Source organism: Cavia porcellus, unplaced genomic scaffold (assembly GCF_034190915.1).
Source record: "Cavia porcellus strain 051 isolate PalLab524CR breed Dunkin Hartley unplaced genomic scaffold, mCavPor4.1 scaffold_19, whole genome shotgun sequence".
In the NCBI taxonomy this organism is placed as follows: domain Eukaryota; kingdom Metazoa; phylum Chordata; class Mammalia; order Rodentia; family Caviidae; genus Cavia; species Cavia porcellus.
In genome coordinates this window covers 46,503,759-46,530,940 of record NW_026947502.1, presented here as the reverse complement: position 1 = coordinate 46,530,940, position 27,182 = coordinate 46,503,759, and the positions used below count along the sequence as shown (strand labels likewise).

General features: G+C 44.3%; 1 protein-coding gene across 2 annotated transcripts in view; it reads right to left on the bottom strand.

The window, feature by feature from the left end:
* The window catches only part of Col22a1 (collagen type XXII alpha 1 chain), a 264,966-nt gene that overhangs the window by 206,737 nt on the left and 31,047 nt on the right, over window positions 1-27,182 (bottom strand). For both annotated transcript variants that reach the window (XM_013156221.3, XM_023566502.2), the window contains exon 4: window positions 942-1,016. In XM_013156221.3, the coding sequence (XP_013011675.1) occupies window positions 942-1,016 (75 nt within the window). The remainder of the gene's footprint in view (window positions 1-941; window positions 1,017-27,182) is intronic.

Genomic DNA, 27,182 nt, shown 5'->3' with positions numbered 1-27,182 from the left:
CTCCATGGTCCCTTCACTGCTCAAGGTGGGAAAACACACCCACTGCTGATGATCAGGGTCACTGTGCAGAAATTTTAAGAAATCTTAGGAAATGAGCTGTCACATGGACCTGAGAATAAACCTGCCTACACCAGTAGAGCTATGAGGCTTCTATAACAAGTCTCTGGCTGGGGCTGCTCCTAGGGGTGTCAGCTCCCTGGCCCACTCTTCCCACTGTACACACAGGCATGATAGCCTCCTAACATTGTAGAAAACTTTGTAAGGCTCCCAGATGCAGATGCTGCCATCCTCATGTTTTGGGACACAGTGACATGGCTGTGTCTGCCCAGTGACTCATACTGACCTCATGAGGCTCTCTGGCTTGGATACGTGATAAGCACTTGGTCAGAGCTGGGCCAGCAGTGGTCACTAAGAAGAACAAGGCTGAGATCCTTGGCATAGAAGGAGAAGAAACTGCACTTTAAGAGCATAGCAGCAGTCTGACTACAGGGAAGACTAGTCAGTGCCAGCACCAACCAGGGACACACACTCAGCAACCCCACTCTGCTCTTTCCTATTCATGTACAGCGTCTGCAGCATTGCCATGGCAACTCTCTTGCTGTGGCTCAGCTACGGTGTGACTCTGCTTTCCTGCTGTGGATTCATTCTCCCCTTGCTCCCAGGTGCCTTCATTATTAATGATTTTGCTCCTTTTGAAGCTTTTGCTTGTTCTCTCACCACCTCCTTTATAAATGTGTTCACTTGGGTACTCTATTTAGTGACTCCTATAAAAGATCCACCAATGCCTGACAAAGGAAAGGCAGAGGAGATTCTATACTGTGAGGCTGATGGCTGCCGCCTGCACTACTGAGGTGCTGCAGGATGATGAGAGCGAAGGTCAGGAGGGACCCTAGATTGCTAAGTGTGGTACTTAGGTTCAGCAAGTAGGCGGTGCCTCTTACCTGTAATTTCCTTGGTTTCTCCATTGGTGTGATCCAAACGATTTCCTTCTACACGGACACTCGGACAGAGCACATCTGAGGAAAGCAAGCAGAAACAGAAGCTGGTGAGAAAACGTGGCCCACGGACACACTGTGACATATGACAAGAAACACAGCCCACCACACCTCCAGCACCAAGAAGCGCCAGTATGACAGCCAGTATCTCTACTAATGCTTTTGTTTACTCCTGTCCTCATTTAACATCAACCTGCAAACCCTTTGCCCTGTCCTGAGATAAAATAAGAACAAAGCATTGTCCTCATCTCCAAAGGACACATATCCTCATCCACTAGAAGAAGCCAGACATGAAAACCAAAATTCACAACACAGTGTAATAAATTACAGATGTGGCCAGTTGCTAGGGACTCAGGGCACAGGTGGGTCACCTACCTGTCAAAGACAGGAAGCCTTTCCCCGAGAGGCTTTTCTTATGGGAACAGTGAAAGAGAACCAGCAATACCTTCCATACAGATGAGGAATCCTCATGTATGAAGGTAAGGAAATACACGTAAGAAATTTTGAGAGAGTAGTAGGGAGTCTTCACAAAACTGGACAATGGAGTGTCTGAGGCAAACCTGAGAAGCATTCCTTAAGTCACCAGAATGCATATGTCAGAAGGAGCACCAGTTCTCAGTTGCACAAAAGCACTGGAACAAGTCACACCAAAGAAATAGTCATCCTCCCGGTTGCAGTTTATATCCAAATGCCCCCCCACCACCACCACCACCAAAGCCTCATGCACTGAGGTGAGGCTTTTGGGAAATGACTAGATCATGGATACTGGGTTACTCCACTGATGGATTTAGAGCTGGGTATGATGTTAGTAGGTGAAGCCTGACAGGAAGAGGTGAGTCGCTATGGGTGTGGCCTGGAGATACACAGACCTCCATCTTTCTCCCTTGATGGCACACTTTGCTTCCTGCTATGTCATGGACTGTTTCTACTGAAACTGACTTCTGCAATGTCTCTCTGCCATGCTACCCTGAGTTGGAGCCAGCTGACTACGGGTTTAAACCTCTACAGATTTTTCATTTAACTTGCAACAAAATACCTGACCCCTCTCTGATGATGGGTTAGGCATGGGCTTGTGGTCCCGTGCTGCCATGTTTATGCCCCTAGATAGAGGAAGCTGGAGGAATTTTGTATTTTTTATGTAAGATGCTACTATGTTATAGAAGTATCTTATCTTAAAACCTTACTTTTTAAAAAACAGAACTGTTTGGGTCTAAGTCTGTAAGAATGAATGAGCCCTAGCTCTGAACTTCAAAACCCTGGACCCATTCAGTGGCTCTAGGACTAACAGCTGAATGGCAGAGACAGGGAGGGGTCCCTGAGTTGTCTCCACATAAGCATCCTGGCAGGAAGATCTTGAACACAAACCTGTGGCGGGGCTGCTTTGGGGGTAGGGCAAGATCAATCCCATGAGAATCCTGGAACTGAGGCAAGGATTCCCCTTCTCAAGTCTGGTCCTGAAGTCAGTTGGCAAGAGTTCAACCTCCCCGGGAAGATATGTTTGTCTCCTCTGTGATTATTTTCCTCACACAGAATCACAGAGCTGTCTTAACCACTGCATCAATTCTGTATGCAAAGACTGTTTCCCCTGTCTAGGGGCACAAACATTTCAGCATGGGACCACAGGGCCACTCCTAACTCATCAGCAGGAAAAATGAGATGGTTCCCGATTTGGGAAGAGGTATTTTTAATGTTTATCTTAAAAGGCATCAGCAGGTCTGACAAGCCCGTGGCAGGGGCTATTTTGGAAACAGCGTCAAGCTGTCCGTCTAGTGTGAAATATGAGAGGGTGCAGGCACTGGGCAATATTTAGACAGCTCCACCCTGGAACCGCGGCAGCTGCAGGATCAATAGCTTTAACTCTGGCAGCCTGCCTGGAGACGCCTGCCATTTAACTGAGTTTAAAATACAAGAGGAAGTGACTAGCAGGGGTCTATCCAAGATGGTGAGGAAACCTCTGGAGACTGACAGCCAGAGCTCAGAAGAAGCTGCACCACTGAGTCACACAGGCAAATATCCCAACGGAGGACCTGGTTCAAGGTCAATCTGAAGACCACACACAGAAAAGAGGGATGGTCTTCTTGAAGAACGTAGAACTTGCCATACTGCTTTAAGAACTCATTCCCAAAACAACTGCAAAATTTTGGGGCGGGGGCCATCACTAAGCCTCAACATTCAAAAGGCTCAAAGGGTGATTTCTAGCTCACTTTGTTCGATCAGGATAAATGGCTCCCAAAATACCTCCTCAGCCAGATTTCCCCACAGAAGGGCCAGGGTCCTAGGGCACACTTGCTTGGCAGGAAGGTCGGCTCTACACTCAGACTCCTCTCAACCATCTTCTAATTCCTGGTGACCAAGATACCTCTGCATCCTGGGTAACCCATCTGTTTATTTCCACATTCACTCTTTATCAAACTGAAATATTTTACTGAGATCCAGAAAAGCTCTAAGCACAGACTTCATTCCAGGGACACAGAAATGGATAACACATTGCCTGCCTTCCAGCCACCAGTGGGCTGACTGTGGGACAGACTCCAAACAAAAAAGGGCAGATAGCTTCACAGCTGTGTGACATTGTTTTAATCCCTTGCTACAAGATGCTCTCTCTTGGATTTGAGACTCTATTGAGCTTTGAAGGATTCCAGAGCCTTGTTCCCTCCAACCTCAGTTTGGGTGAGGACCCCTCCATAGGGAGCTGGCATCCCAGAGCTGAAGGAACAACACACAAGTCATTATTCAGCATGACTGTCCCTGAGGCACAGTAGTTCCCATACCTGGATGGCTCTCAGCTTCCTTCCAAGAATATCACCATTCACACCAAGCAAAAATGATCATTGATATCCAAGTGCAGAAACAGACAATGGACAGTAGACTGGAGGGAAGCCAAGTATGGGGTCACCAGTGGGAAAACTCCATGGGCCCTGAGGTTCCTGCCAGGGACATGTGCTTACACTCCACTTTTGGCTAAATAAATGCCACTTTAGTTCAAGGCAGTTTCCAGTAGTCGGTCTGTCTAAGCTAATTTGGATTATTCTGTTCCCCACCTTTCCAGGTTCCTTACACCTAAGGATGGACACTTGGCCTGGTTCTAACGAAGGAAACAGAAGTTCACTGTAACTAGAAGGAGGTCTTCTCAGTTAAATCATAGGCTTTTAATTTCCTTGATGCAAGGGGGGTGACAGGTAGATGGTGTAGCAACTCTACATTCCCTTTGTCCTCCTTCACTGTGTATATAATGTTGGGGAACTGTCCAGGAGATATGAGGAAATGACAACCCCCAAGCTAGCAACCTCAAGCCTGGGGAAAGAGTACAGGAAACAGCTCAGCTGTATTTTAGTCAGTGTCATGAGCTGTCTGCACTCCACACCCACACTGTGAGCAGTTCTGGACACAGGACTGACTAGGGACAGGGAATCTTTCTGGATGTCTGAGGGCAATGAAATAGAGCAGTGATGGGGCTGGGGATTTAGCTCAGCGGCATAAGCACCTGCCTTGCAAGCAGGCAGCTGTGAGTTCAATCCCCAGTACCGATTGAAAAAAAAAAAAAATAGAGCGGTGAGAATCTGGGCATCACACTCTGGGCAAAAGAGATACATACAGACTAGGTTCCCTTCACTATCCCAGTAATAAGGTTTTGGTAGAGAACAATTCAAGACTCACAGAAGCAGCCATTCTGGAATTAAGGACAGAGATAAGTTCTTAATTTTCCTTCTGCAAACAAGAGAACACAAAGGAGGAAATTTTGATACAGTAAGGAGTTAGCTAGAAATAAGATAGGGTTAGAGGATGAGCTTGTGAGTGCACAGCTTCCTGAGAGGGTTTGTCCAGCCCCTTCCAGGTACTCCATTGGCAGTTACATGAACCTGAGGTCTGCACATGTCTACACAGAGGACACAGGCCCCATGTAGAACCATTAGACCCTACTTGACCCAACTAGACCTCATTTGCATACATTTGCATGATGGTTTTGATCTCCCTTGCAGGGAGGGATGGTTACCATGTTCACTCTGGCTAAAATGATGCAAGTTTAAAAACTTCCCCTCTTGACACACTATTTAATAGGCAGAAAACCCTGTTAGGCAACACTTAACCACTTCCCCAAATTATAGGAAACCAACCTAGTCCTGGGGCACTTGATCTTTCTCAGAGCTGCCTGTTCCTGTCCCTGGGAGTATAGGTGCTTGTAACTTGACACTAGCCTTCACTGAGTTGCCTGCTTTCCTTCCTTGGGACCACAGCATCCTCAGTAAGGCAAAACTGCTTCACTTAGCATGTAGCATGCTTGACATTTGATCAAACAGCTTGCTGAATCTGCTTCTTTTGACTCAGTTCCTTTCCAGGGACCTCTTCACCAATATTCTTGGGGAAGATTCAAGAACAGATATACCCATAAAATGCTGACCCCCTGCAAAGGCCATCATCCCATCCGAGGCATCCCCAAATCCTGTAGCAGAAATGAGTGACTACAAAGATGACATTCCCTTCTACCTGCTGACATCATTTTCCTCCACTCTTTAGGTAACAGAAACAAATGCCCCAAACTTCTGGAGAGAACACAGCTACCTCTCCCAATACACCAGGCACTCCAATTTTGAGCACCCATAGCTACTGGTTGATGGGAGCTGCTGCTCCAAAGAGAACTCTGAGACTTTTACTTCTATCTTTCTAGAAAAACACTTGAATTTGTCCTTGGCTTATCAGATAGGAAAGGGGAGTATGTATTTGCATACTGGGGGAGGAAGGCTTTGTACATGATTGTCTCAGGAGTTCTGTGCTTTGTCAACACTGCCATGGATTTGTCTGGATAACACACAACTATTCTACTCTGTGCTGTCATTTAGAAGCTTTTCCATCTTGGAAGAAATACTGGCAGTTATCTTGTACCTACTGTGTGCCAATATCATGAACTAGGATTTCATTCTCTACCTCCATCTTGCCAAGTAGATGGTCTTTTCGCACAGGTATTGAAAACTGATGCCAAAGGCAAGCTAAGCAACTCACCAGACAGGAGTAGTGTCTGTATTTGAACAAATGTCTACGTGAATTAGAATCTAAGAGTTGAGTTGGCAGATCCTAGGAAGATCAATAGAGGACAGGGGAAAATGTCCCTGGAGACCAGAGAGGAAGCAGCCACTACTGAGTGCAACTGACCACAGAGTGACGATGGCATTCCAGGTTGGAGCAGGAAACTGTGATCAGACACCACTGAGCACATAGCTCTCTTCTTCTGCTCAGAGGCCATAAAGGAATTGTCCACCTTGTAGATATGGCAGACACTGTACCAGGCACAAGGGCCCCAGGTACACTGTTAATAAAGATGGTAACTCTAATGGCTCCTGAGGACTGAGTAGCCACAGGTGCAGGTCTTGTGTGAAGCATACTGTGTGGATTATATCTAGATCCCTTAACTGCTCCGCTGGGGAGCATTGTTCTCTGCAATCTAGAAGACACATATAAATGGCTTTCTGTCACCAGGCACTGTCATAAACATGTGACATACAACAGCATGTTTAATTGAGTCCATACCATAGTGTTACAGAGTAGGCATTCACATTTATAGACACAGAAATTTTAAGTCAGTAAATGCCCAAGGCCACAGAAATAGGGAGCAGTAATTCATCACTGAAGGCTCCCAATCTGGCCCTTGTTTCGAGATAGCCTCTCCCAGGGTCAGAACCTATCCAGGGTCATGCAGCCCATAGGGACTCACAACCTCCCCAAAAGCCTGCCCTGACAGATGGCAGAAAGTAAACCTAAGGAATCAGACTTAAGCATTTGAACTCTCAACCACGATTCACATGATTTTAGCCATAAAAGGCACATAGAGTGTGAAATAACAACCACCCCAACACTGACTGACTACACAGTCTCAGAATCATGTACAAACTCTCATTCAATCCTCTGAAGTTGTGCAAGGAAAATACTATTATTTGGACATTAAAAGTGAACAAGTACCATTTCTAGTTAGTAAAAGGATGGGGCAGCGTGATATGCTAATAATCACATGCCACGGTCACCGTGTGGATTATATGAGAAGATGCAAAGGTGACACTGAGTTATTCTGTCCAGTTCCACCTCCACTTTCTGTCTGGATCCTACCATCTGGATGGCCCTGGATTCTCTCTCTCTTCTATATCAAAGTGCTTGGGCAACAGATCCCTCTGCAGAAGCTGCAGGGACACTGGTTAGGTCATCCACATCCCCCAGGTCCTTTGGGAGGGAGAAAGGCATGGCTAGGTTTCCAAGTGTTTTGAGGAAGTTTATGTATTTTAGAGGCAGCATGCCAAAATGTTTGGCAGACAAAACAGTGCCAGAAAGAAACTGCTCCCCTGGGCCTGCTGACAGCTGTGAGCACTGATCACCTATCCACTTCTACAATTCTTGGCCACAGTCTCAGCAGAAGCAGGTGTGGCATGGGGGAGTTGAAGGGCTCTGACAGCCAGGAACTTCTCAAAGGAAGTTGAGGTTGTAGTTTCCCTGGAGATTAGAGCAGGAGAGAAATTAGCAAGAAAAGATGCTGGGGGAGGGAGCAAATGTGCTATCCCAGTCTGAATACAGGCTGTTTTCTGAGTTAGGGGAGCTGACAAAGGCCAGACCCAGGGAGGACAGATCCTCAAAGGCTGCTAGGACGAAGGCTTGGACTCATGGGAGGCCTCACTTCTCCCATGCAAGCTACCCTGTATGCTTTCAAACTTAGAAGCAGATATAGCAGATAGTTTTTCCCCATCTGGGACGGTCCTAAAGTTTAAATGGAACAGTGGATGGAACATCCTAGACACAGTTTCCAGCATCTAACATGAGCTCATTCCTCCACTCACTCTTTCATTCCTCTAGGCAACATACATTTCCCAAATGTCCAGCACATCTGCTTCAGCTCAAGGAACAAGAACAATCATATGAATGCATAGGTGAGGTGGCTCCTTCCCTCTGGTGCTTGCATGTCACCATGTGATGTTTGAGGGTGCTAGGATAGACATTGGATATGCTGAGCCAGGGAGACCTCAGAAGTGAGCCATATTCAGGCTGACAGCTCTTTCAAGAGAAGAGTAAACAGGCTGAATGCCCAGAACTTGCAAACTGAGGCTATAAAGGACTTTGCCTCTGACGTTTTGGAGCTGCCCTGCAGCTGAAGTGACAGGAGCAGAAATAAGAGTGACAGAAAATAGTGGACAATGGAAAACTATGTAACCCAAGGCAGGATTTAGAACTCAGGCCATAGATAGACCACTAACTGGTAGGGAAATATATTGAATCTGGGTAGAAGGCAAATCACTTCTGGCAGAGAAGGTCAGTATCCAGGGAGGACCAACAATACCAGCCCATCCTCCTGATAGTAAATGTCCCAAGAGTTCCTTGAAGCTCCTTTCCTCCTAGGGTGTATCCCACAGCCCAGCCCTAGTAAGAGTCACCAAAGATTTAATACAGTTCGTAGGAGGGACAGGAGGAGATGGAAATTCAATGGGACACTGGAGATAAACAGAGTCCAGGTGCCACAAGGCACTGAGATATCAAAACTTTCTTTCTTTCACAAAATGTAATGAGTTCCAATTATGTACCTGGTACTGACTTGATCTTTGGTATAAAGTACAGGGCAAAACATCAAGTTATCTGACCTCATGAGCTACATCCACCAGAGAAGGTGTGATCATACAAAGTAGAAGAGATCAGTACATAGCCCAAGGGCTGGATGTCTTCCCTGAGATCTGAAGAAGGGGATACAGGGCAGCATAAAAAGGTAGAGAGAAGCAGGGCGACCCACTGGACAGCCAAGCCAGTGAATATAAGTGGCAGGACCACTGACACCCTGGTGGGTCAAATCAACAAGCAGAAGAACAGTGAGGAAATGTGGGGAGGAGTAAAAGTCCCAGAGAATAGGATACTGATAATCACAGGAAGAAGGCTCCCTCTGTTGAAGGCTCTGGTAAGGACAAGGCAGAGATGGAAGCAGAGATGAGTGGGAAGGACACCCTCACAACCAGGAGAGTGATGTGCTGGGGGCAGGGGAGGTGAAAGATGGACGGTCCCTGACTCTCCCCTGCAAGCCAGCCAAGCAGCCTGCCATATGCTAGCTGACATACGGAGTGGCTGAGAAAGAAAATGGGCTGTCCTGTTGGCCCAGGATCCTGGATGTATGTACCTTGAGTTCAGTTTTAGACATTCTCCTCTTGAGATGTCTTTACACATTCAGAAAGCACTTGGATGTACAATCCTGGCATCCAGATTTCAAGACATAGGTCCCAGCTGGGTATTTGAATTTGGAAGTTTTCTGTGCATGGACAGCCTTTAAACATTGGGTGTGGTGACACGGTTCAGTTAGAAAGAGGGAGAGAGAAAAGAAAAGGTCTGCAGACCTGGTCTTGTACCTCCAATCCTGAAAGTCAGGTGAGGTGAGCATCAGCAAAGGGAGCAAAAAAGAGACGCCAGGAAAAGTGAGGCCAACAGCATGCTGTTCCTACAGCAGAGAGCTGTACACAGACTCAGGCCTGGGCAGTGTCACGTAAGACAATGACAGCACTGACACAGCACTGGGAAACACAAGATGGTTGGTACCAAGTGATGAGGCAGCAGCCAGACTGGAGCAGGTTCAGGAAAATGGCATGGCAGATGCAGGGACTGCAGTTGTGTGACTCTCCCTTCTCTTCCCTTACCTCTGAGCCTCTCACTATAGAGAGACTCCAGGGTCATCCATACCATTACTAGTAATGACAGGTGGGGATTTCTTAAGGGAAATTACAAAAGAACGCATCTGTTCCCAAACATCCCTCTTTCCTTTAATGTGAAGCTCCCTCTCAGGATACCTCATACCCCCTGCTCCATGAGCTGCCCCCTGGTCTCCGAAGTCTTGCAGACAGAAGACAGACAGGAGAGTGAAGATCACCAGTAAGGCAGACCAGGAGATGGTCACTAAAGAAGGTAGCCATTCTGGAATCTTGTGCCTTGACAGCAGAAAATCAGGCTTCCGGATCAGCAGAAAGTCCAGTTTACATTATAGCCAAATCTCTGGCTTTACAGAGGAGGCACCACATGGAAATAAAGACAAAACCTAACCAGCATCACTCCATCAAGGGCCACACAGCCCCAGTGCCTCCAGCAAGCAGCACTCTGCCCACCAGTATTTTCCCACAAAACCCAACCCAAGGGGCATCACCTTCTGGGGGTGGGGACTATGAGCTTCTGCTCTAATTTATGGAAAAAATTAGTCCAGTGGATTATGGCAGTCAATGTCTGACTCTAACGCAAACCTAGACCTAGGATTGCCACTCTAACCACAGGTTCATCAGTTCAGCAGAACAAACTTTCTGAGGATTCACTCACAGTGTCCCTCATCTGTTTGCTCCTGAACAGAGAAAGGACACAGTGCTATCTGTAGGAGGACCCAGACTTTACAGATGCTGAGACTTGGTCTGCTTAACTCTAGAATCAAACTTCTGAGGGAGTTAGGGCAAAGAACACAGCAGCACAGCATTCATGACTGGGAAGGCCAAAACACACCCTGCAGACCTCCCATGAGCTCCTGGAGATTCTGGACATTGAACCCACAGTGTCCAGGGAAACACTGTCAAACCCAGCCCACCAATCCATCATCCTAAGGCACTATCTCTTTCCCATGAGCTAGGACCTGTCCCCAAAGTAGCAGTCTCCAATGATGGTAACATGGGTACCAGGACTGGAATGGGGACAAATCCAACACCTCCCTTCTGCCTGAAGAGATTGAGAAATGTCAAATCAAGAGCAGGCAAATTGTGCATGGATCACAGGAATGCCAACCAGGGTTCACAGGGTAGTTCACTTAACTCTAAAGAGAAGCCATTTCCTGTGGGGCAGGTGGGAGGGGCTTTGGAGGCATCAGACTCAGTGTTGACTCCAAGTCTGTTGACAACACCTTCCCTCCTTGGTGTCCAGAGAATCCAGAATAGGCTGAGTGAGCCCCAGCACCACCCTGAGAGGTGTTCCCACCTCCTGGAGTCTGTGCTTCTCCAGGCAGGTGAATGACAACATCAAGAGATGTTTGCTGCTAGTTTCAACCACATCTCTCCACTAGCCAGTAGCCAGAGATCAGACATATTTGTGTCCGTTCACAGGGACAAGCCCCAGTGACAGAGGTTGAGCACAGGGATAAGAAGTCCAGCGTCCCAAGAGAGGAGCCTGTCAGGCCCTCTGGACATCATGTGGCAGCAGACACCAAGACCAAGTAATCCCACCAGTCCCAAATCACTGGCCAGTGATTGGTACTTTCTCCTACCCAGGACCCACAGACTGTTGGAGGGTCTCCTGGACTGGGCACAGGCTGGGGGTGACAGCTGCCAGGTGGACAGAGAAACAGCCATGTCTATAGGTAGGGCTGGGACCAGGGGAGGAAAGGTGAGGTCTTAAGATGTGGACTATTTCCCGCGGTCCTCATGCTCTCCTTTTGGAGATATTGCACTTGGAAATAGAGACTGCAGTCACTTCTGAGGAGCCACAGGAGGATCAGTGGGTTGGTGCTGACCAGACAGCAGGAGCAGCTGCCTCTGTGCCTCTCCAAGGTGGAGAGTCCTCTACATGCAACACCTTTTAGGGGAGCAGCTTCACCGTCACTCCAGGCAAGTGGCTCTGCTCCTCCTCCTCCTCCTCCTCCTCCTCCTTCTCCTCCTCCTCCTCCTCCTCTTCCTCCTCCTCCTCCTCTTCCTCCTCCTTTTCCTCTTCCTCCTCCTCTTCCTCTTCCTCCTCCTCTTCCTCCTCCTCTTCCTCCTCCTCCTCCTTCTTTTTCTCCTCCTTCTTTTTCTCCTCCTCCTCCTCCTCCTCCTCGCTGGCCATAAACAAGTCACTTAGCCCTTGTGGAGTTCCTCCGAGACCATTTCTCTGTGATGGGCTCTCTGCTCACACCTTCGTTCATGATTGCACATGAACCATACCTTTGCCCCTTCTGGCTGCTCTTCTTGTTTCTCTGTCCTGTTGCAGCAATCCACATTATCCACAGGCAGGAGAACTTGAATCCTGAATAAGGCATCGGTCCTCTTTCACTTAAGTCCCTCCAGAAGGAAACATGCAGTTGGTGGACAGTCGCCGAGTTCCACATCTAAGGCTGGTTCCCTTACCTGCATGTTTCCTAGCGTTCACTACAAAACTCAGAACAAAACAAGGCAGTCCTCACTGGCTTATGCTCAGCTCAGAATCAAACCAAGTTCTTCTGGAACCACAAGCCCCTGCAGCCACTGGCCTTTGTCCACACTCCACTCCTTCCTCTTCCATTTCCACCAGCAGCTCCAGGGGCTGAGGAGAGGCTTATCCCAGTGCTTGGTGTGAAACAGCTCTCCTGCCCCTTCCTGCTATATTCTCAGGGGCTTCATTGACCACCTGACCTAAGAAGAACCTTTTATTCTTGTTTTTTTTTCTAATCCACCCTCTCTTGTTTATGTCCAAAAAAGCACTTATTATAACTTCCTGCTGAATTTCCATCTATAATTTTAAGTGATAATTTTGTCATCGGTTTGTTTATCATGTAAACTTGAGCAGTCCGTGACCTTCAACTTGAGACTCAAGGAAAACATTCAATCAATATTATCTCAATCAATGAATACAATACTTAGGGTAAAGCTATAAGGGTGTTTGCTTTGGTTTCAGTTGGTATATCATCCCGATATTTCAGATACAAAAACTAAGAGAATAGGCAGTGGGAAGGGTCTTCTAGCCAGTGTGCTTCAGAAGAATTGTAACCAACAAAGAAAGAAACTGGGGCTTCCTGGAAGAAGCAAAAAAGATAGGAAGAGGAACAACAACAAAAAGTCCCCAGGTCCCAACCTTGAGAACATTGACCCAGGACAGGTAAATACAAAGGAGAATGAGAACAGCAAACATGCAATATCAGATACATAAGATTAATAAAAGAGATACTAAGCATCCCTCAAACAGACACAGACAGAAGGAGGAATGCAAACAAAGGAGAGAACCACTTGATGAAGAATATAAAAAAATTGAATACATAAAGCAGATTCAAAGAGATTACCAGGATATTCAAAACTCTATGGAAATACAGCAAATCAGCTTGAAAGAAATTAAGGATAGATTGTCCAAACTGGAGGACAGTTTTAGAGTGTGGGATTATGAAAGGGAAAACTTTTTAAAAATAACAAGGAAACAGCAGAATACAAAGGCTAGAAGACGACAAGAGGATCTATAACTTAAGAATAAAGAATGTAAATGAAGAAGCAGGGGTACAAACAAAGGAACTACAAAGGTTATTCACAGAAATAATTAAGGAAAACATCCCAAACATAGGAAAAGGAAATGATATTCTGATATATGAGGCATACAGAACTCTACCCACCTACAACCAAAACAGAGCTACACCCAGGCATATAATAATCAAGATCCCAGAAATTCAAAATAAGAACAGAATATTAAAAGCTGTTAGAGACAAGAAACAGATAACCTATAAAGGAAGGCCCATCAGAATAACAACAGACTTCTTGACACAAACCATCAAGCCAAGAAGAGCCTGGAGCAAAATATTCCATGCCCTGAAAGAAAATAATCTCCATCTCAGATTGATACACCCTGCTAAACTGTCTCTAGAAATTAATGAAGAAACAATATGCTTCCAAGACAAAGAGGAACTTGGCAATTCGCAACCACTAATCCAACTCTACAGAGAATACTGCAGGGTATTCTAGAGAGAGAAAAGTACTAGGATTCCAGGAACAGTGGCAGAGAGACCTCAATGAATGGAGCAGAAAACAGAATGAAGAAGAGAAGCAGACAACTGATGGCAAAAAAGAGCATAACAGAAATGAAGCAGAGAGGATTTTATTCAAAACTTACAGGATTGATATTATCAAGTCTGAGAGTATAGGCAACTACACTGAAGATGACAAGACTCTGCAATACACATTCTGGTTTGATAACTGCTGGTTTTTGAAGTTCTGTACTATATACAAAGTTGTACTTTTATTAATATTGTTATGTACTGATATATTCAATTATACTATGTCTGATGATACAGCCAATTCTATTGGAGATAACGAGACAGCACAGGAACCATGGTAGAAGTCTTTCTACAATGGTCTTACTTTTTTTTTTTGTTTTATGTGTATATAGGAATATGTTTTGTTTTGTATTGCTTTGCTTTGTTTCTTCTTCTAATATAGAAATGATAGAAATACATGTTAAAACTCATGAATGTGTAGACTCTATAAACAGTTTATGAGAACTGATCTTATGACATATGATGAAATGAACAGATACTCTGAAGAAAAAGAGACACTACGGGCTGGGCTCAGTGGTATAAGCACCTGCCTTGCAAGCAGGCAGTCATGAGTTCAATCCTTGGTACCGATAAAAAGGAAAAAGACCAAAAAAAACAAAAAAAGAGAGAGAGACACTAAAATACCCAGTGCTGATCCCGGAGTGTCATAATATGAAACCCAGAAATAGTATTATTCTTTGTTCAGAGTGATATTAGCCTGCTTGGGTTTATTCAATCTCAGCATAATTGAAGATATGGATAACTGCATGTATGTTTAAGTGTATAGGATTGATAAACATATTTCTAAGTTTTTATTGGATAGTTGAACAGAACTAGTTGCAATCTCACTGTTTGAATCCCTACTTTATATGCTCCACTTTAGTATCTTGAATAACTATTTCTAAGAAGACAATCTGTAATCATTAACTAGTGATTTCTTACTGTTTATTTTTTTCTTTGAAATTATATATTAATTCTACCCATTTTACATTTTGTTTAGTCTTTCTTTAAATTAAATTTAAAAAAAAAGACACTACAGTACCCAGTGTTGATCACGGAGTGTCATGATGTGAAATCCAGCAATACTATTATTCTTTGTTCAGAATGATTTTAACCTGCTTTAGTTTGTTTAATCTAAACATAAATGGAGATATGGATAACTGCATGTATGTTTAAGTGTATATGATTGACAACCATGTTACTAAGTTTTTGTTGGACAGTTGAAGAAAACTGTTTGCAGTCTCGCTGTTTGAATTCCCACTTTACATCTTCCATTTTTGTACCTCGAATAACTACTTGTAAAACAATAATATGTAAACATCAACTAGTGTTTTTTACTGTTTATTTTTTTCTCTGAATGTACATATTATTTCTACCTATTTTATGTTTTGTTTAGGCTTTTTTTAAATAAAATTTTTTAAAAACTGAGCGTTTCAGTGAACTTCTTCAGGACACCTAGGCATCAGGTAAGGTCTGAAGTCATCAGATACCCTGCATTTACGGTGCCAGGCACTTCTCTGAACTCCTTTTGTAGCTGAGTAAATTTAACCTTCACAGTAGTAGGTAAGAGTGTTGCCCCATTTTACAGATACTGAAACACAGCACCAGGGACTAAGAAGTAAAGGCAACGAAAGTCAAATCCAGGAATTCAAACTCAAGTATGCTAGTACACACAGAAGAGTTTAACCTTTATATAAACTGCCAGATACAATAATTAAGACTTTTAAAAATGAAATAAAATACTCCACTAGCCCAGCCAAATTTCTAAAGGTTCTCATCAGAGAAATGCTAGCTCCCTTTTTTTTTCTTTGTAGATATTCGGGGCCATCTGTACGTTCCATCAATAGGACCTTAGGGATCATAGTGCCTTAGACCTCCCTCTGCCTAGACCTCATTGTCTGCATGGATACAGAGTCACAATGCAGCACAGGATGATTATCTGACTCTGAAGCCACCATAGTTCTCTAAGAAGTGTGTGTGTCCCTCCCTATCAGATCTGCAAAATTCAAGAGGCAAGAAGCTGACCCTAGCCTGTGCCTCTCTCTCCTGACCCCAGGAACACCTCTCTCCAGTGCTCAGGTGAGGGCTGGTGTGAGTGGACTGAAATCTGTGCAGCCCATTTTATCAGGACTGATGTGCAAAGAAAGCATGCTGAGAAGATCACCCTCACCTCCTTTGGGTAAATGCACCCTCATTTCCTATGGGTAAATGCATGATAGCAAAGGAGGAGCAGCGGCAGGGTTAGGGCCAGGTGCACACTGTGACCCCAGGTGCAGGTAGTTCCATCTGACCACTCTATTCTTTCTGGCTCTGTCTACCCCTCTTGAAGCAGGGATGTAGGAGGCAGTAGCGATGGGGCCCAGGCTTACTTAGGATAGATATGGTCTGCAGATCCCCTCTCATCAATCAGAGGTACATCAGAACCTTTTGTAAGTAAATGAGCAGACACCAGAGTAATGTAGTTGTCACCATACTAGAAAAATGGACTCGTGGGATTTTTAGAAAATACAAGTATGCATTTCACAAGGATACTGTAAATACAAAATCATATTTTTAAGAGAGTTATTTTTTTCTGGATAACTGCATATAAGTTCTTACAGAGTGTCAGGCAGGAAGACAGAACTTTTGTCCTAAATACTACTTTCTAAAGTCATAGAAGAAACTTGTAGAAAATTCTGATATGCATGCCCACACATGCATTTAGATGTGTGTATGTGAGTGTGTTATAAGTGGGCCTATGCTATGAGTGTGTCCATGTGTGAGTGTATTGGTATATATATATATATATATATATATATATATATATATGAACATTAATGTCTATGTGTCTGTGTTAATATGATTGTGTGCCTGTTTATGCGTGTTTATGCATGGGTAAATTCAAAGAAACCAAAGTAAATGTAATCAAAGGTACAAAGAAAAAAACAGACACAAACAAGTCCCCTAGGCCATGAGCTTTGACCACTGTTCCTTTCAAACTTTGTAGTAAGTGTGAGCTCATATCACAAGTGTCACAGTTAATCAACCACATTTCTTGGAAATGCCCTGAGACATCACCTAACTCTGTGTCCCCACTTGCACTCTGATAGTTTAGCTAAGACAAAGTCAGCTGCAAGTCAAGGGAAATACTCAGAAATGCAAAATTCTCCTGTGAACTTAATTATAAAGGTGCATATTTATATAAACATATATTTATAATAGATTATACACATTCACATATATACTTTCTGCTAATACCAATTTACTTGTGTTGGCCACTATATATTACCCCTCTGTCTGCTCAAACCTAAAACCACAATGTTAAGCTCACAACCAGCCCTGCATGTACTGGAATACTTGGGCCTGACATGACCCCAGCCACTGGGATCATGACACAGGAGAGAACACAGTCTGCATTCCAAGTGGATCACACCAGGACTAGGGTGACGTGGCAGTGGTGAGGAGAGGGTGCTGCTGGCTCACAGCCAAGTTCAAAACTCTTCCAGTCCCAAGGGACGCATCCTTATTAGAGACCTGGGATGGTGTAAGAATTTTAAAGAAGGTGGTTAACCCAGAAAAATGACAGGCACAGGAGAACCTATACTTAAATGCTGCACCAAGGGAGGCAGCTGGCTGCATTTGATGCCAATGAAGACACAGGAAGAAAGAGGTGCCCTTTGGAGGGGAGATCACATCCCTCTACTCAGCATCCCTGGAAAAGACTGGGGTGCCTGGGGAACAAAGTATGCAAGGTCACCTGGGAGCCAGCGGCAGTGACCAGATTCTCAGTTATCCCATCAGAACACATCACCAGGGGTAAGCAAACTCAGTAAAGGACCAGAGAGTAAACACAGTAGTCTACAGGCCAGTAGCCTCAGCTCCCACCACTCAGCTCACCACCGCAGGGTGAAAGTTGCCATAGAAAACATGTTCTCCAGTTGACGTGGCAGTATTCCAAGCACAGGGTTTATAAAAGCTGGTGTTTGGCTTGATCCGGCCTGCCAGGTATCATTTGCCATCTGCTGCATTAGATCAAGAAATACCCTCCCTGCCTGAAAGCAGCGGTTCTTCTTACAGAACTCATGACACATGAATTTCTAGGCTCTGTACGATTCCCTTCCTGTGACAGGGATCTCAAGCCCAGATATATTACTGGAGGTACTCTGATTTTGTGGATTCTTTTCACACAGACTTGTCATAGAAATACTAAGTGTTCTAACAACCATAACAATAACATTATGAGGCACAAACAAGTATTTGCCGGATTGATAACAGTCATGTCAACTTTGTAAGAGAGTAAACTTAAGCCCCAGAGAGGTAAGGTTACTGGTCATGGCTCTTTTATCGCAGGTGGTGGAGCCAGGACTCCACACGGGGGCCTCTGACACTAGCCCAGTGGTCTTCACGACACTGTGTGATGGCAATAGGAGGCCGGAGGCAAGGGCTCCTGTGAGCCTCTAGGCCAGGCCACACGGGGAGCAAGGGTTTCACACACATGCTCTACAAAGCAGGCTGTGCAAACTTGGCCTTCACTATGGAGGGAAAAGTACAGTGTAAAAGTGTCAACAGGCCAAGTCACATGATGGCAAATTCTTGTCATCCTAGAACTCTGGAAGGCTGAGACACGTGCTCTGCGAGTTCAAGCCCCTTGTGCATCTTATCAACCTAGTGAGACACTGTCTCAAAACAAAATAGGCTAAGATGTAGCTACATGTGAAGGCCCTGGGTTCAATACTCAGCATTATAAAAAACAAAGTGGTGTGTTTTAATTAACTTTCTCTGAGACATAATAATTGACACCCACAATTTTGAAAGGAAGACAAGTTTACTTTGGTTCCCAGTCTGAAGAGGTTGCAGTCCATAGTCAGCCAAGTCAAGGCAGGGTGGCCTGACAGAAGTGCATGGTGGAGGAGGTTTGCTCTGGCATAGCAGGAAGGAAGCAGACAGAGACCAAGGGAAGAAGGAGGGAGACAGACCTTTCTAGGTCAAATCCCTGATGACCCTTATCTTCTGACCAGGCTCCACCTCCCAACATCACATTTAGATCTCAACTCATCAGTAGAGTAATCTACTGATGAATATCATGTAACCATGATTCAATTAACTCCCCAAAGACCTACATGGCAGTGCATGAGGCTTTAAGGGAATATCTAGACATAAAACATAACACCATGGCTCAAAATAAACAGAGAAGCCCGGGTTCAGCTTTTTCAACCTGAGTCCACTGGCTGAACCAGAAGAGATAGGGTCCAACCCCAATGTTCCCTGGGTCCTTTGGAATCCTGTCCCTGCCATAAACCAACTGCTCACAGAGGGCTGCACCTCATTGCCTCCAAGGGCAAATGTTTTCCCTGAAGTGAAGGGAAGTATCTATGCTGTCGTCATGGGCTGTGGCCTTCTAGAACAGCATCCCACCCACAACATAAGCGAACAGATGTGGTATATGTGTGGCATTCCCTTTCAGAGAAGGAGAAGCTAGGAAAAACACTTTCCATGAGCTCCTTTTGGAGGAGAGACTAAATCATCATCACATCACCATCATCACCATCATCATCATCATCATCATCATATGCAAAGATGAGAAATACTACTCTCAGTGTAAGATTTTCCACATGATCACTTTGATTTCTGGATGAAAACTCACAGACATACGTAATTAATAATTTGCTATTCTAAGATCCACTTACATACATTATGTGTAAGTGTATATAGTAAGGGCATACACACTCCCAGACCACTGGGGTCTAGCACTTTCCCGGAACTAACACACTAGGTGCTTATATAATCTGCAAAATAGGGATTGCTGTACCAGTTTAAATCCTTAGAGATGGACAGATAAGGCAGCAGGAGGCTACATAACCAGCCTGATGTCCACAAGGAGGAAGGAATGGGGGTTAGAGACCTGTCAGTTGTCACTGCCCCTTGCCTGTGACACTGTCACCAGTGCTTAGACACACCAACTTCTTCTAAGAAGCAGCCTGCAGGATCACAGCCACAGGGGCATAAAGAAAGTGCTATTCACACTATCATAATACACCAGTACCTGGAAGCACTATGTAGGCAGGCAGGACAGAGGAAACGCTGGGGCATGGCCAGGAAGGTAAGATCAGACGCATTTGCTATGAAACCTGAAAGGGGGCACTCACTCTCCTGCTCACAGTGAGTGACTGCACAGACAGCTGGCAGAGTCTCTTCCTAGGCTTCCTGCATGGCTGAGGCTTCAGGCAGAGACAGGGTCAGCCAAGGTCATCCATTAAAGACACCTGCACCCAGCTGCCAGAGCAAGGAGCCCAGTATCCTCATCAGGGAAACATAAATTGAAAACTGAGTAATTAAAATTAAGGGTGGTTTTATATATGTATATTAAAAATGAAGTAATTAAAAATAAATGGTGGGTTTTTTTTAGTTTCTCATCATTTTCAGTAATTTGCTAATAAAATTTCCCAGTACACAGTCAGAATTAAGTAACCAGATGACTGTTTCTAGGTGGTGACCAGAAGCAAAACAAGTCTTCCCAGGAGGAACTGCCAGTGACCTCCAGGCACAGGGAAGGGCTGAAATCCAAGGGCTTCTCAAGGCTGACCATAGTCCTAAGTGCCAAGCCACAGGCATGGATGTGGAACCCCAAAACCACAGCCGAGGCTACCAGGTTCACTGAGAGGGACAGCTGGTGGGTCACCATGGTTATATGTGTGTAGGGTATGTGTATATGTGATTTAAGTATGCAAGAGGATGTAGTAGTGTGGTGTATGTGTGTGGATATGTGAGGTGTGTTGTGATGTGTACAAGTGGGGTTTGTGTGGTGTATGTACATATGGGGCACATGAGATATGTGTATGTGTGCAGAGTGGTGTGTTTATGAAGCATGAGTGTGAGTTGTATGTCATGTATCTGAGGTATGTGTGGGTGTGAGGTTTGTGTGGTATGTGTGGCACATGTGCAGTGTATATCTGAGGTGGGTGGGGAGTGTGTGCAGGAGGAATTTGTGTGGGTGTGAAGTGTATGTCGTGGTGTAACTGTGGGGTGATGCTTATGTGAGTGTGAGACATGTACGGTATGTGGTGTAGATGTGGGGTGGGGTGTGTGTGTATCTGTGTGTGTATACATGCACAGTGTGAAGTGTATGCAGGTGAGAGATGTGTGTTTGCAGAGTGAGTGCCCTCATAGACCATGGAGTCTCCACAGCAGCTGGATAGTGAGACAACCAGGGGAACACTGGGACAGGCCATATGGTCAAGCGGGTGTGATCACTGGGGAAGATGCCACCAGCAGGGTTATAGCTTCTTTGATGACTTCATGAGACTCATTTTAGAAGGAGCCAGTGCCCAAAGACTCCTGAGACCAGACATGCCAGCACCCAGGCCGAAAGTCTGCCATGGGCATGGACACTGTGTCCTCCCTCAGCGGAATGATGGCTGCAGTGCCTGGTGGGTGACCCCATCATTAGCTGAAGGAACAGACTTGGTTGTTTTGGCCTCCTGATAGGGGAAGTTTAGCCACAAAGGGGAGCTTCTACTCTGCCCCCGCAAATGCAAGCAATCATACTTTGCTACTAAGGTTATAAGCACGGCCCTCCATCCAGAGTCTAGTGGCCTGGGAAAAGCCCAGGTTGCAGCCTCTGTTGGAAATCAGTGTGGAGATTCCTCAAAAGAACTAGGATTAGAGGTTCTGTTTGACTCAGTTATGAGTATCATCCCAGAAGAGTTAAAAACATCATACCACAGTGATATATGTGTATTCATATTTATAGCAGCACAATTGGTAATAGCCAAATCTTGGAAACAACCCAATTGTCCATCAACCAAGGAATGGATGAAAAAGATGTGGTATTTTATACAATGGAGTACAACTTGGTCATAAAGAAGGATAAACTTGAGACTTTTACAGGTAAATGGATGCAAGCTGAGACTATATTCTTTTTTTTTTTTAATTTTTTTTTTTATTTAAAGAAAAGGAAACGAAAAAAAAATACATGGAAATTAAAAAAAAAGGGTAGAAATAATTCTAAATTACAGACAAACAAAGGGTAAGAAATTGCCAGTTGATAAGTTACAAATTGTCATCTTCGAAATGGCTGTTCAGGTTATAGAATTAAAGTATATAGAATGACATTCAAAAAAAAACAATGACCCTACAAACCATTCTGCTCTATGGCCGAACAAAAGCTCTGTAATATGATTATCAGTCCCACCTATTTGTTTTACATCTCTAAGAGGATAAGGTTAACCATATCAAAACAGAACAGAACATTTAAAAAAAAAATAAAAAAACAATTTAAAGAAATACAGATTTCAAAGCAAGTCCACTGGAGATCTACCTTATCTATCTAGCTTCTTACAAATAGTTGTCCCTAACTTCACCCACTTTCTATACTTATTGCATATTATAGAACTAATCAAATCATTACAGGATGATGGAGTCTTTTTAGGTTCTCAAGTTCCAAATTAGGGAAGACAATACCAACTACCATCGCATCTCTCATTCTCTTTGTGATAGCCGTCCCCATCTCTGCATATGCTGAAGTTGAGCTGAAGAAACCAGTCCAGAGTCATTTTAATCAGCAAGCAATAGATTGCTAGAATTTATATTATAATGCTACAAAATAAGCCTCGGGTTTTTCATGTTTCTTCCTCAGAGTATTTGTTCCTATCCTCTCTGTATTATAGGGAAAACCAAGTCATAACAAGACAACGAAACAATTTCCTAGATAATCATGCAATGGATAGGACTTATAAAACTATAATATAAATGATCTTCCGTAGCTACTATGTTTTCTCTTGTTATTTTCAATAGATTTGTCGACAACACTGGCTTATTATAGTTAAACATACTATCACCTATTTTTATAAAAACTTATCTTTGACTGCATTGTAGTATTTGAGAGCTGTTACTGATTCATACCAGTATGGATATCCTTTACATCTTGTCATGCTCAGAGTAGTTTCCTCTACTTTTAGGGTTGATTCTAACACGCATACCGATTTCTAATAGGATCATTCAAGGCCAACCAATAGTCTTATGTTTCAGATACAATTAAGATCAGTCATAGTAAGACAATGTAAGTAATACAGAATTTCAGCCTAAGTCAATAGGAAAGTAAGCATAGTTGCTGTGGTATAACCTGCTATTTTTGGTTCTAGAGGTCTGTGTCCTCAAATCTGATATGAGTGGACAGACCAGAACAAATTTAATTCAATCTAAATATGTCACTAGAACTACTGTGTCTTTTAAATCGTTATACACCATTAGCAATGACCTCTGCTTTTTTTTTTTTTAAATATAGTTTCAGAGCTGTCTCTACCAAAGACTAGCTTACCATCTCTGCCTCATGTCTGCTACTCCACTTTTCTGCTATATTTTGTCCACCTTATTTCCTCATTCCATGGTCTGCCCCGTTCACTGAGGCTTCTCTGCCACTGTAGCTGTAATCCTGATATCTCTTCCTCTCTTTCTCTGTAATGTCCTTCAGCGCTCTCTGTAGGGTTGGATTGGTGGCCACGAACTCCCACAGTTCCTCCTTGTCTTGAAAGTATCTTATTTCTTCATTAATTTTTAGAGAGAGTTTTGACGGATATATGAACTTAGGTTGCATATTTTTTTCCTTCAGGACTTGGAATATTTCTCCCCACTCCCTTCTTGACTTAAGAGTTTGTGATGATAAGTCTGCTGTTATTTTGATAGATTTCCCGTTATAGGTAACCTGCATCCTTTCTCTGGCTGCTTTTAATATTCTGTTTTTTTGGTGGATTTCTGGGATCTCGATTATTATATGCCTAGGCGTAGATCTGTTTTGGTTGTAGGTAGCTGGCGTTCTGTATGCTTCTTTTATCTGGATATCATTTCTTTTTGCTATACGTGGGAAATTTTGCTTTAATATCTCTGTGAATATTTTTTGTATTTCATTTTTGGATGTTCCTGCTTCCTCACTCACATTCTTTATCCTTAGGTTATGTATCTTTTTATCATCTTCCAGTTTTAGAATTGCTTCTTTCTGGTTCCTTGTTATTTTTAAGAGGCTTTTTCTTTCACGTTCATAAGCCCTAAATCTCTCTTCAAGTTTCAGAAGGTTGTCTTTAGTTTCTGTCAAGGCATTTTGCCAATATTCAATGGAGTTCTGAGTTTCCTGATATTTTCTTTGGATCTGTTTCATGTATTCTAAATTATGCTTAAATTCTTCTTCAGATGCTTCTCTTTCTTTTCTGATTTCCTCAGTTCTTCCATCTGTGTTCTCTTGGGCAGGGCTTGTCATTTCTTTAATTAATCTCTTTATATCTTGCCTCACTTGGATCAGGAGTACATCTTTGAATTCCTCTATGAGATCATGTAAGTACTTTTTAATTTCGGCTGATGCTGTGTCGAGTAGAGGATGGTTACTGTGCTTGTTCTCTTCAGTGTTTAGTTCTCTTGGGTTTAATTTCTCCTGTTGAACAGCTGGAGGTTTTTTTTTTATTTTTATCTCTTGTCATGTTTCTGGTTTCTTTCAGACTGTCCTGGAGTTCTCTGGCCCTCTCCGAATTGCTTAGGGCCTTTCAGAAGCGTGCTGGCTTGAGTTTTTGCTGTCCTCCCCAATTTGCTGTTATCTGGGGAAGGCTGGGATGTAGGGGCGGTACAGTCTAGTCTCTCGCCTCTGTGTCAGTTAGTTCATAAATTAGGCTGTACTTTCTGGTTGTCCCTGAGTTGTGACTATTTTGTATCTGCTTATTGGGCCCCAAGCAGAGGCTTGGTTTAGCCCCAGTAGCTCCTGCCAGTTCTCTTTGAATCAGAAGCAGCTGGGTAATGGCACAGGATTCTGCCCAGGTCCCAGCCATTCTCTTCCAAACCTCTCTGTGATAGGTGCACCAGAAAAGCAGATCTGCCCAAAACAAAGATGGCTCCCACTAAGTTCTCTGTGTGGAGCTGAAGCCAACAAGTAATCAGGCTCTGCCAGGACTTAAGATGTCTTCCACCAGCCCTCCCTACAGGGCGACCTGGTGATGTCACTAAGCTGCGATATCTGCCGCCAGGCTAATATGTCTGCACCAGATTCTGTGTTATTAATTTCCCCGTGGTGGCGGGCCAGCTGTTCTCTGGTCAAACCCAGCAGCGGCCGGGGTTTTCTGTACTCACCAGGGTCCGGTGCAAGTCCTCGTTCCGGGACCGCCGCACACCAAGCTGTCCACTTTTCCCCCACTCGCGGCTCAGCGCTGACCGGTCAGATTTCTGTGCACCGTTTAGATTTGAATCGCCAGAGCTTTGTACATCCGCTCTGGTGCTACTTGGAGTCTCGAACTGGCTGCTACTTGGAGTCTCGATCTGGGTCTCAGTTTCCTGCGGTCTCCAAAAGCAACTCAGCTTTTCGTGCTGGGTCCACGAGTCTGTTTGTTGATTCAAGGGCGCGGGATTTGTAGCCTCCGGTCTCAGCACGACTTTAAATCCTCCAGTTGTACTGTCTTGGTTAATAAGAATCGCTATTGATTTGTCTGGTCCTCTCCATGCTGTCTTTTTTTATCTTTGAGTTTGAATTCTCTGGAGAGATTCTTCGCTCGATCACCTAGCTTGCCGCCATTTTACAATCTCCGAGACTATATTCTTAAGTGAAATAAATCAGAATCACATGTGAAAACATCATATTGTCTCCCTAGTGTGAGAAAGGATAAATAAGATCTAAAATGTACAATAGATATTGTGAAACAGAAAGGAACTATTCAAAAGGAAAGAGAAACTGGAATGGGGAAAGAAGAAAAGGAAGGGAAAAGGAAATATATATGTAAGATAGTTACATTACTAATTTCTCTTCGTTCATTGAAAAGAAAGGTTTATGTCTATATTGTTTGATCAATTTTTCATGCCTATCTGAACAACTTCTTTGAAGATAGCAATATGTAATATATTAACCATTGTTACTGTCATTACATTGTTCTGAAATTTAATTGTTTTTTCTCTTTAAAATAAAAAATATAAGCACCAGGTCCCATGACCTGATTACCCTCTCATTATGTAGTAAACAAGTCTGAGAGAAGCCCTTAACCCCGCTCTGCAAGGAGCAGAGACTGAGAGGAGTGAAGTGAATGCCCGGTCACGCACTGATTAGAATGTAGAGCTGGGCTTTACACATTTGCATATTTCCAGTGAAAAAGTGTGGTTGACTTATTGAAAATCAGTGATGAATTCCAAGTTATCCTAGTGTAACCTTGTCTTATGTGGCAGGCTAGGTGGCTGGGATTCTAACAGGCTCTTGGCAGAAGCCTACATGGAGGTTTCCCAAGTCCTGAGGAGCAGAAGGACAGGTGAGGTCTGTGGTGGCCCAGATAAACAGTGCATGAGAGAATTAATCTCCTCACAGTGATGAATTCTTTCTCCCACCCACCTGTGGTCATAGTGCAAGCAGAGCATCCAGCAGCCAGAACTCTGATTGGAACAGGAATGTTCCTAACCATGACACATCATGGGGAGAGAGTAAAGAGGGAGAGAGCCATGTGTCCAGAGAGTGTAGTATTACAGAAGCACAAGAGAGCCCTCCTTGCCCTCTAGTCCAGACCCACATCTCAAGCAGTTTAGGAGCTGAAAGGCTCAAAGCAAGCATCCCTATGTGGGGTGTAGTGGGGTGAGGACCATCACAACATGTCCCCGAAATAGAAGGAGGTGGAGGCCTCATCGGCTGCGGCCAACTGGCATTCCACAGGCCCACTTACAGTGACCCGATAAGCTATATAAAGGTTGCAGTCTAGGGTGGAGAGCTCTTAATTACAGAGCCTGTCCACAGCCTCCACCCCACACGCTGCAGGAAGCTGAGGCTGAGATTTGCTCCCCTGGGAATCTCAAAGAAGCAGGAGCTGGTACCACAGTGAAGAGGAGCTTCCCTGGACATGCACAAAGCCATAGCAGCACCACAGAAGTCCTCAGATGAGTTCCCTGGGGAGCTCTTAGAGGGGTCTGATGCCTGGAATGCAGCTTCAGTAACACTGGTCACTGTCCCTGTCTTTGTTGCCATGATGACTTCACTCCTAAGTTTGTGTCTTTTTCATTCATAAAATGGAACAATGGCTTCAAGCATGGTTAGCTTAATTCAACACACCCATAGTGACCACCATATATAAGCCAGGCCTGGGGAAGGTCCAGAGTAGGGCTCAACAACTGCACATCTAAGAGGATTCCAGACGCATGCTGAGAGGCCTTTCCCTGCCCCCTGCTACCCTGTAGCCTCTGTGCCCTCAAAGTTATTGACCACAAAGTACGTAGGACCTTCCTTCCAGGAATGAGGTGCCACATTAGTGAATCTGAGACTTACAGATGCTTCCTAAGTTACACAACCAGCCAGTAAGACCTCAGGATTTGAGGTCAAATGCAGCAAAATCAAATTCCCCACTCTATAACTCTGGTGGCAGCTGTGCTACCTGGACGTGTTGATCCCAAATCTTCAACCACTGTTACTCAAAAGTAAGTCAGAAATAAGGCGGTACCAATTGCCATGTAAGGCTGCTCACACTTTATCTGTGGCATGAGTGTGG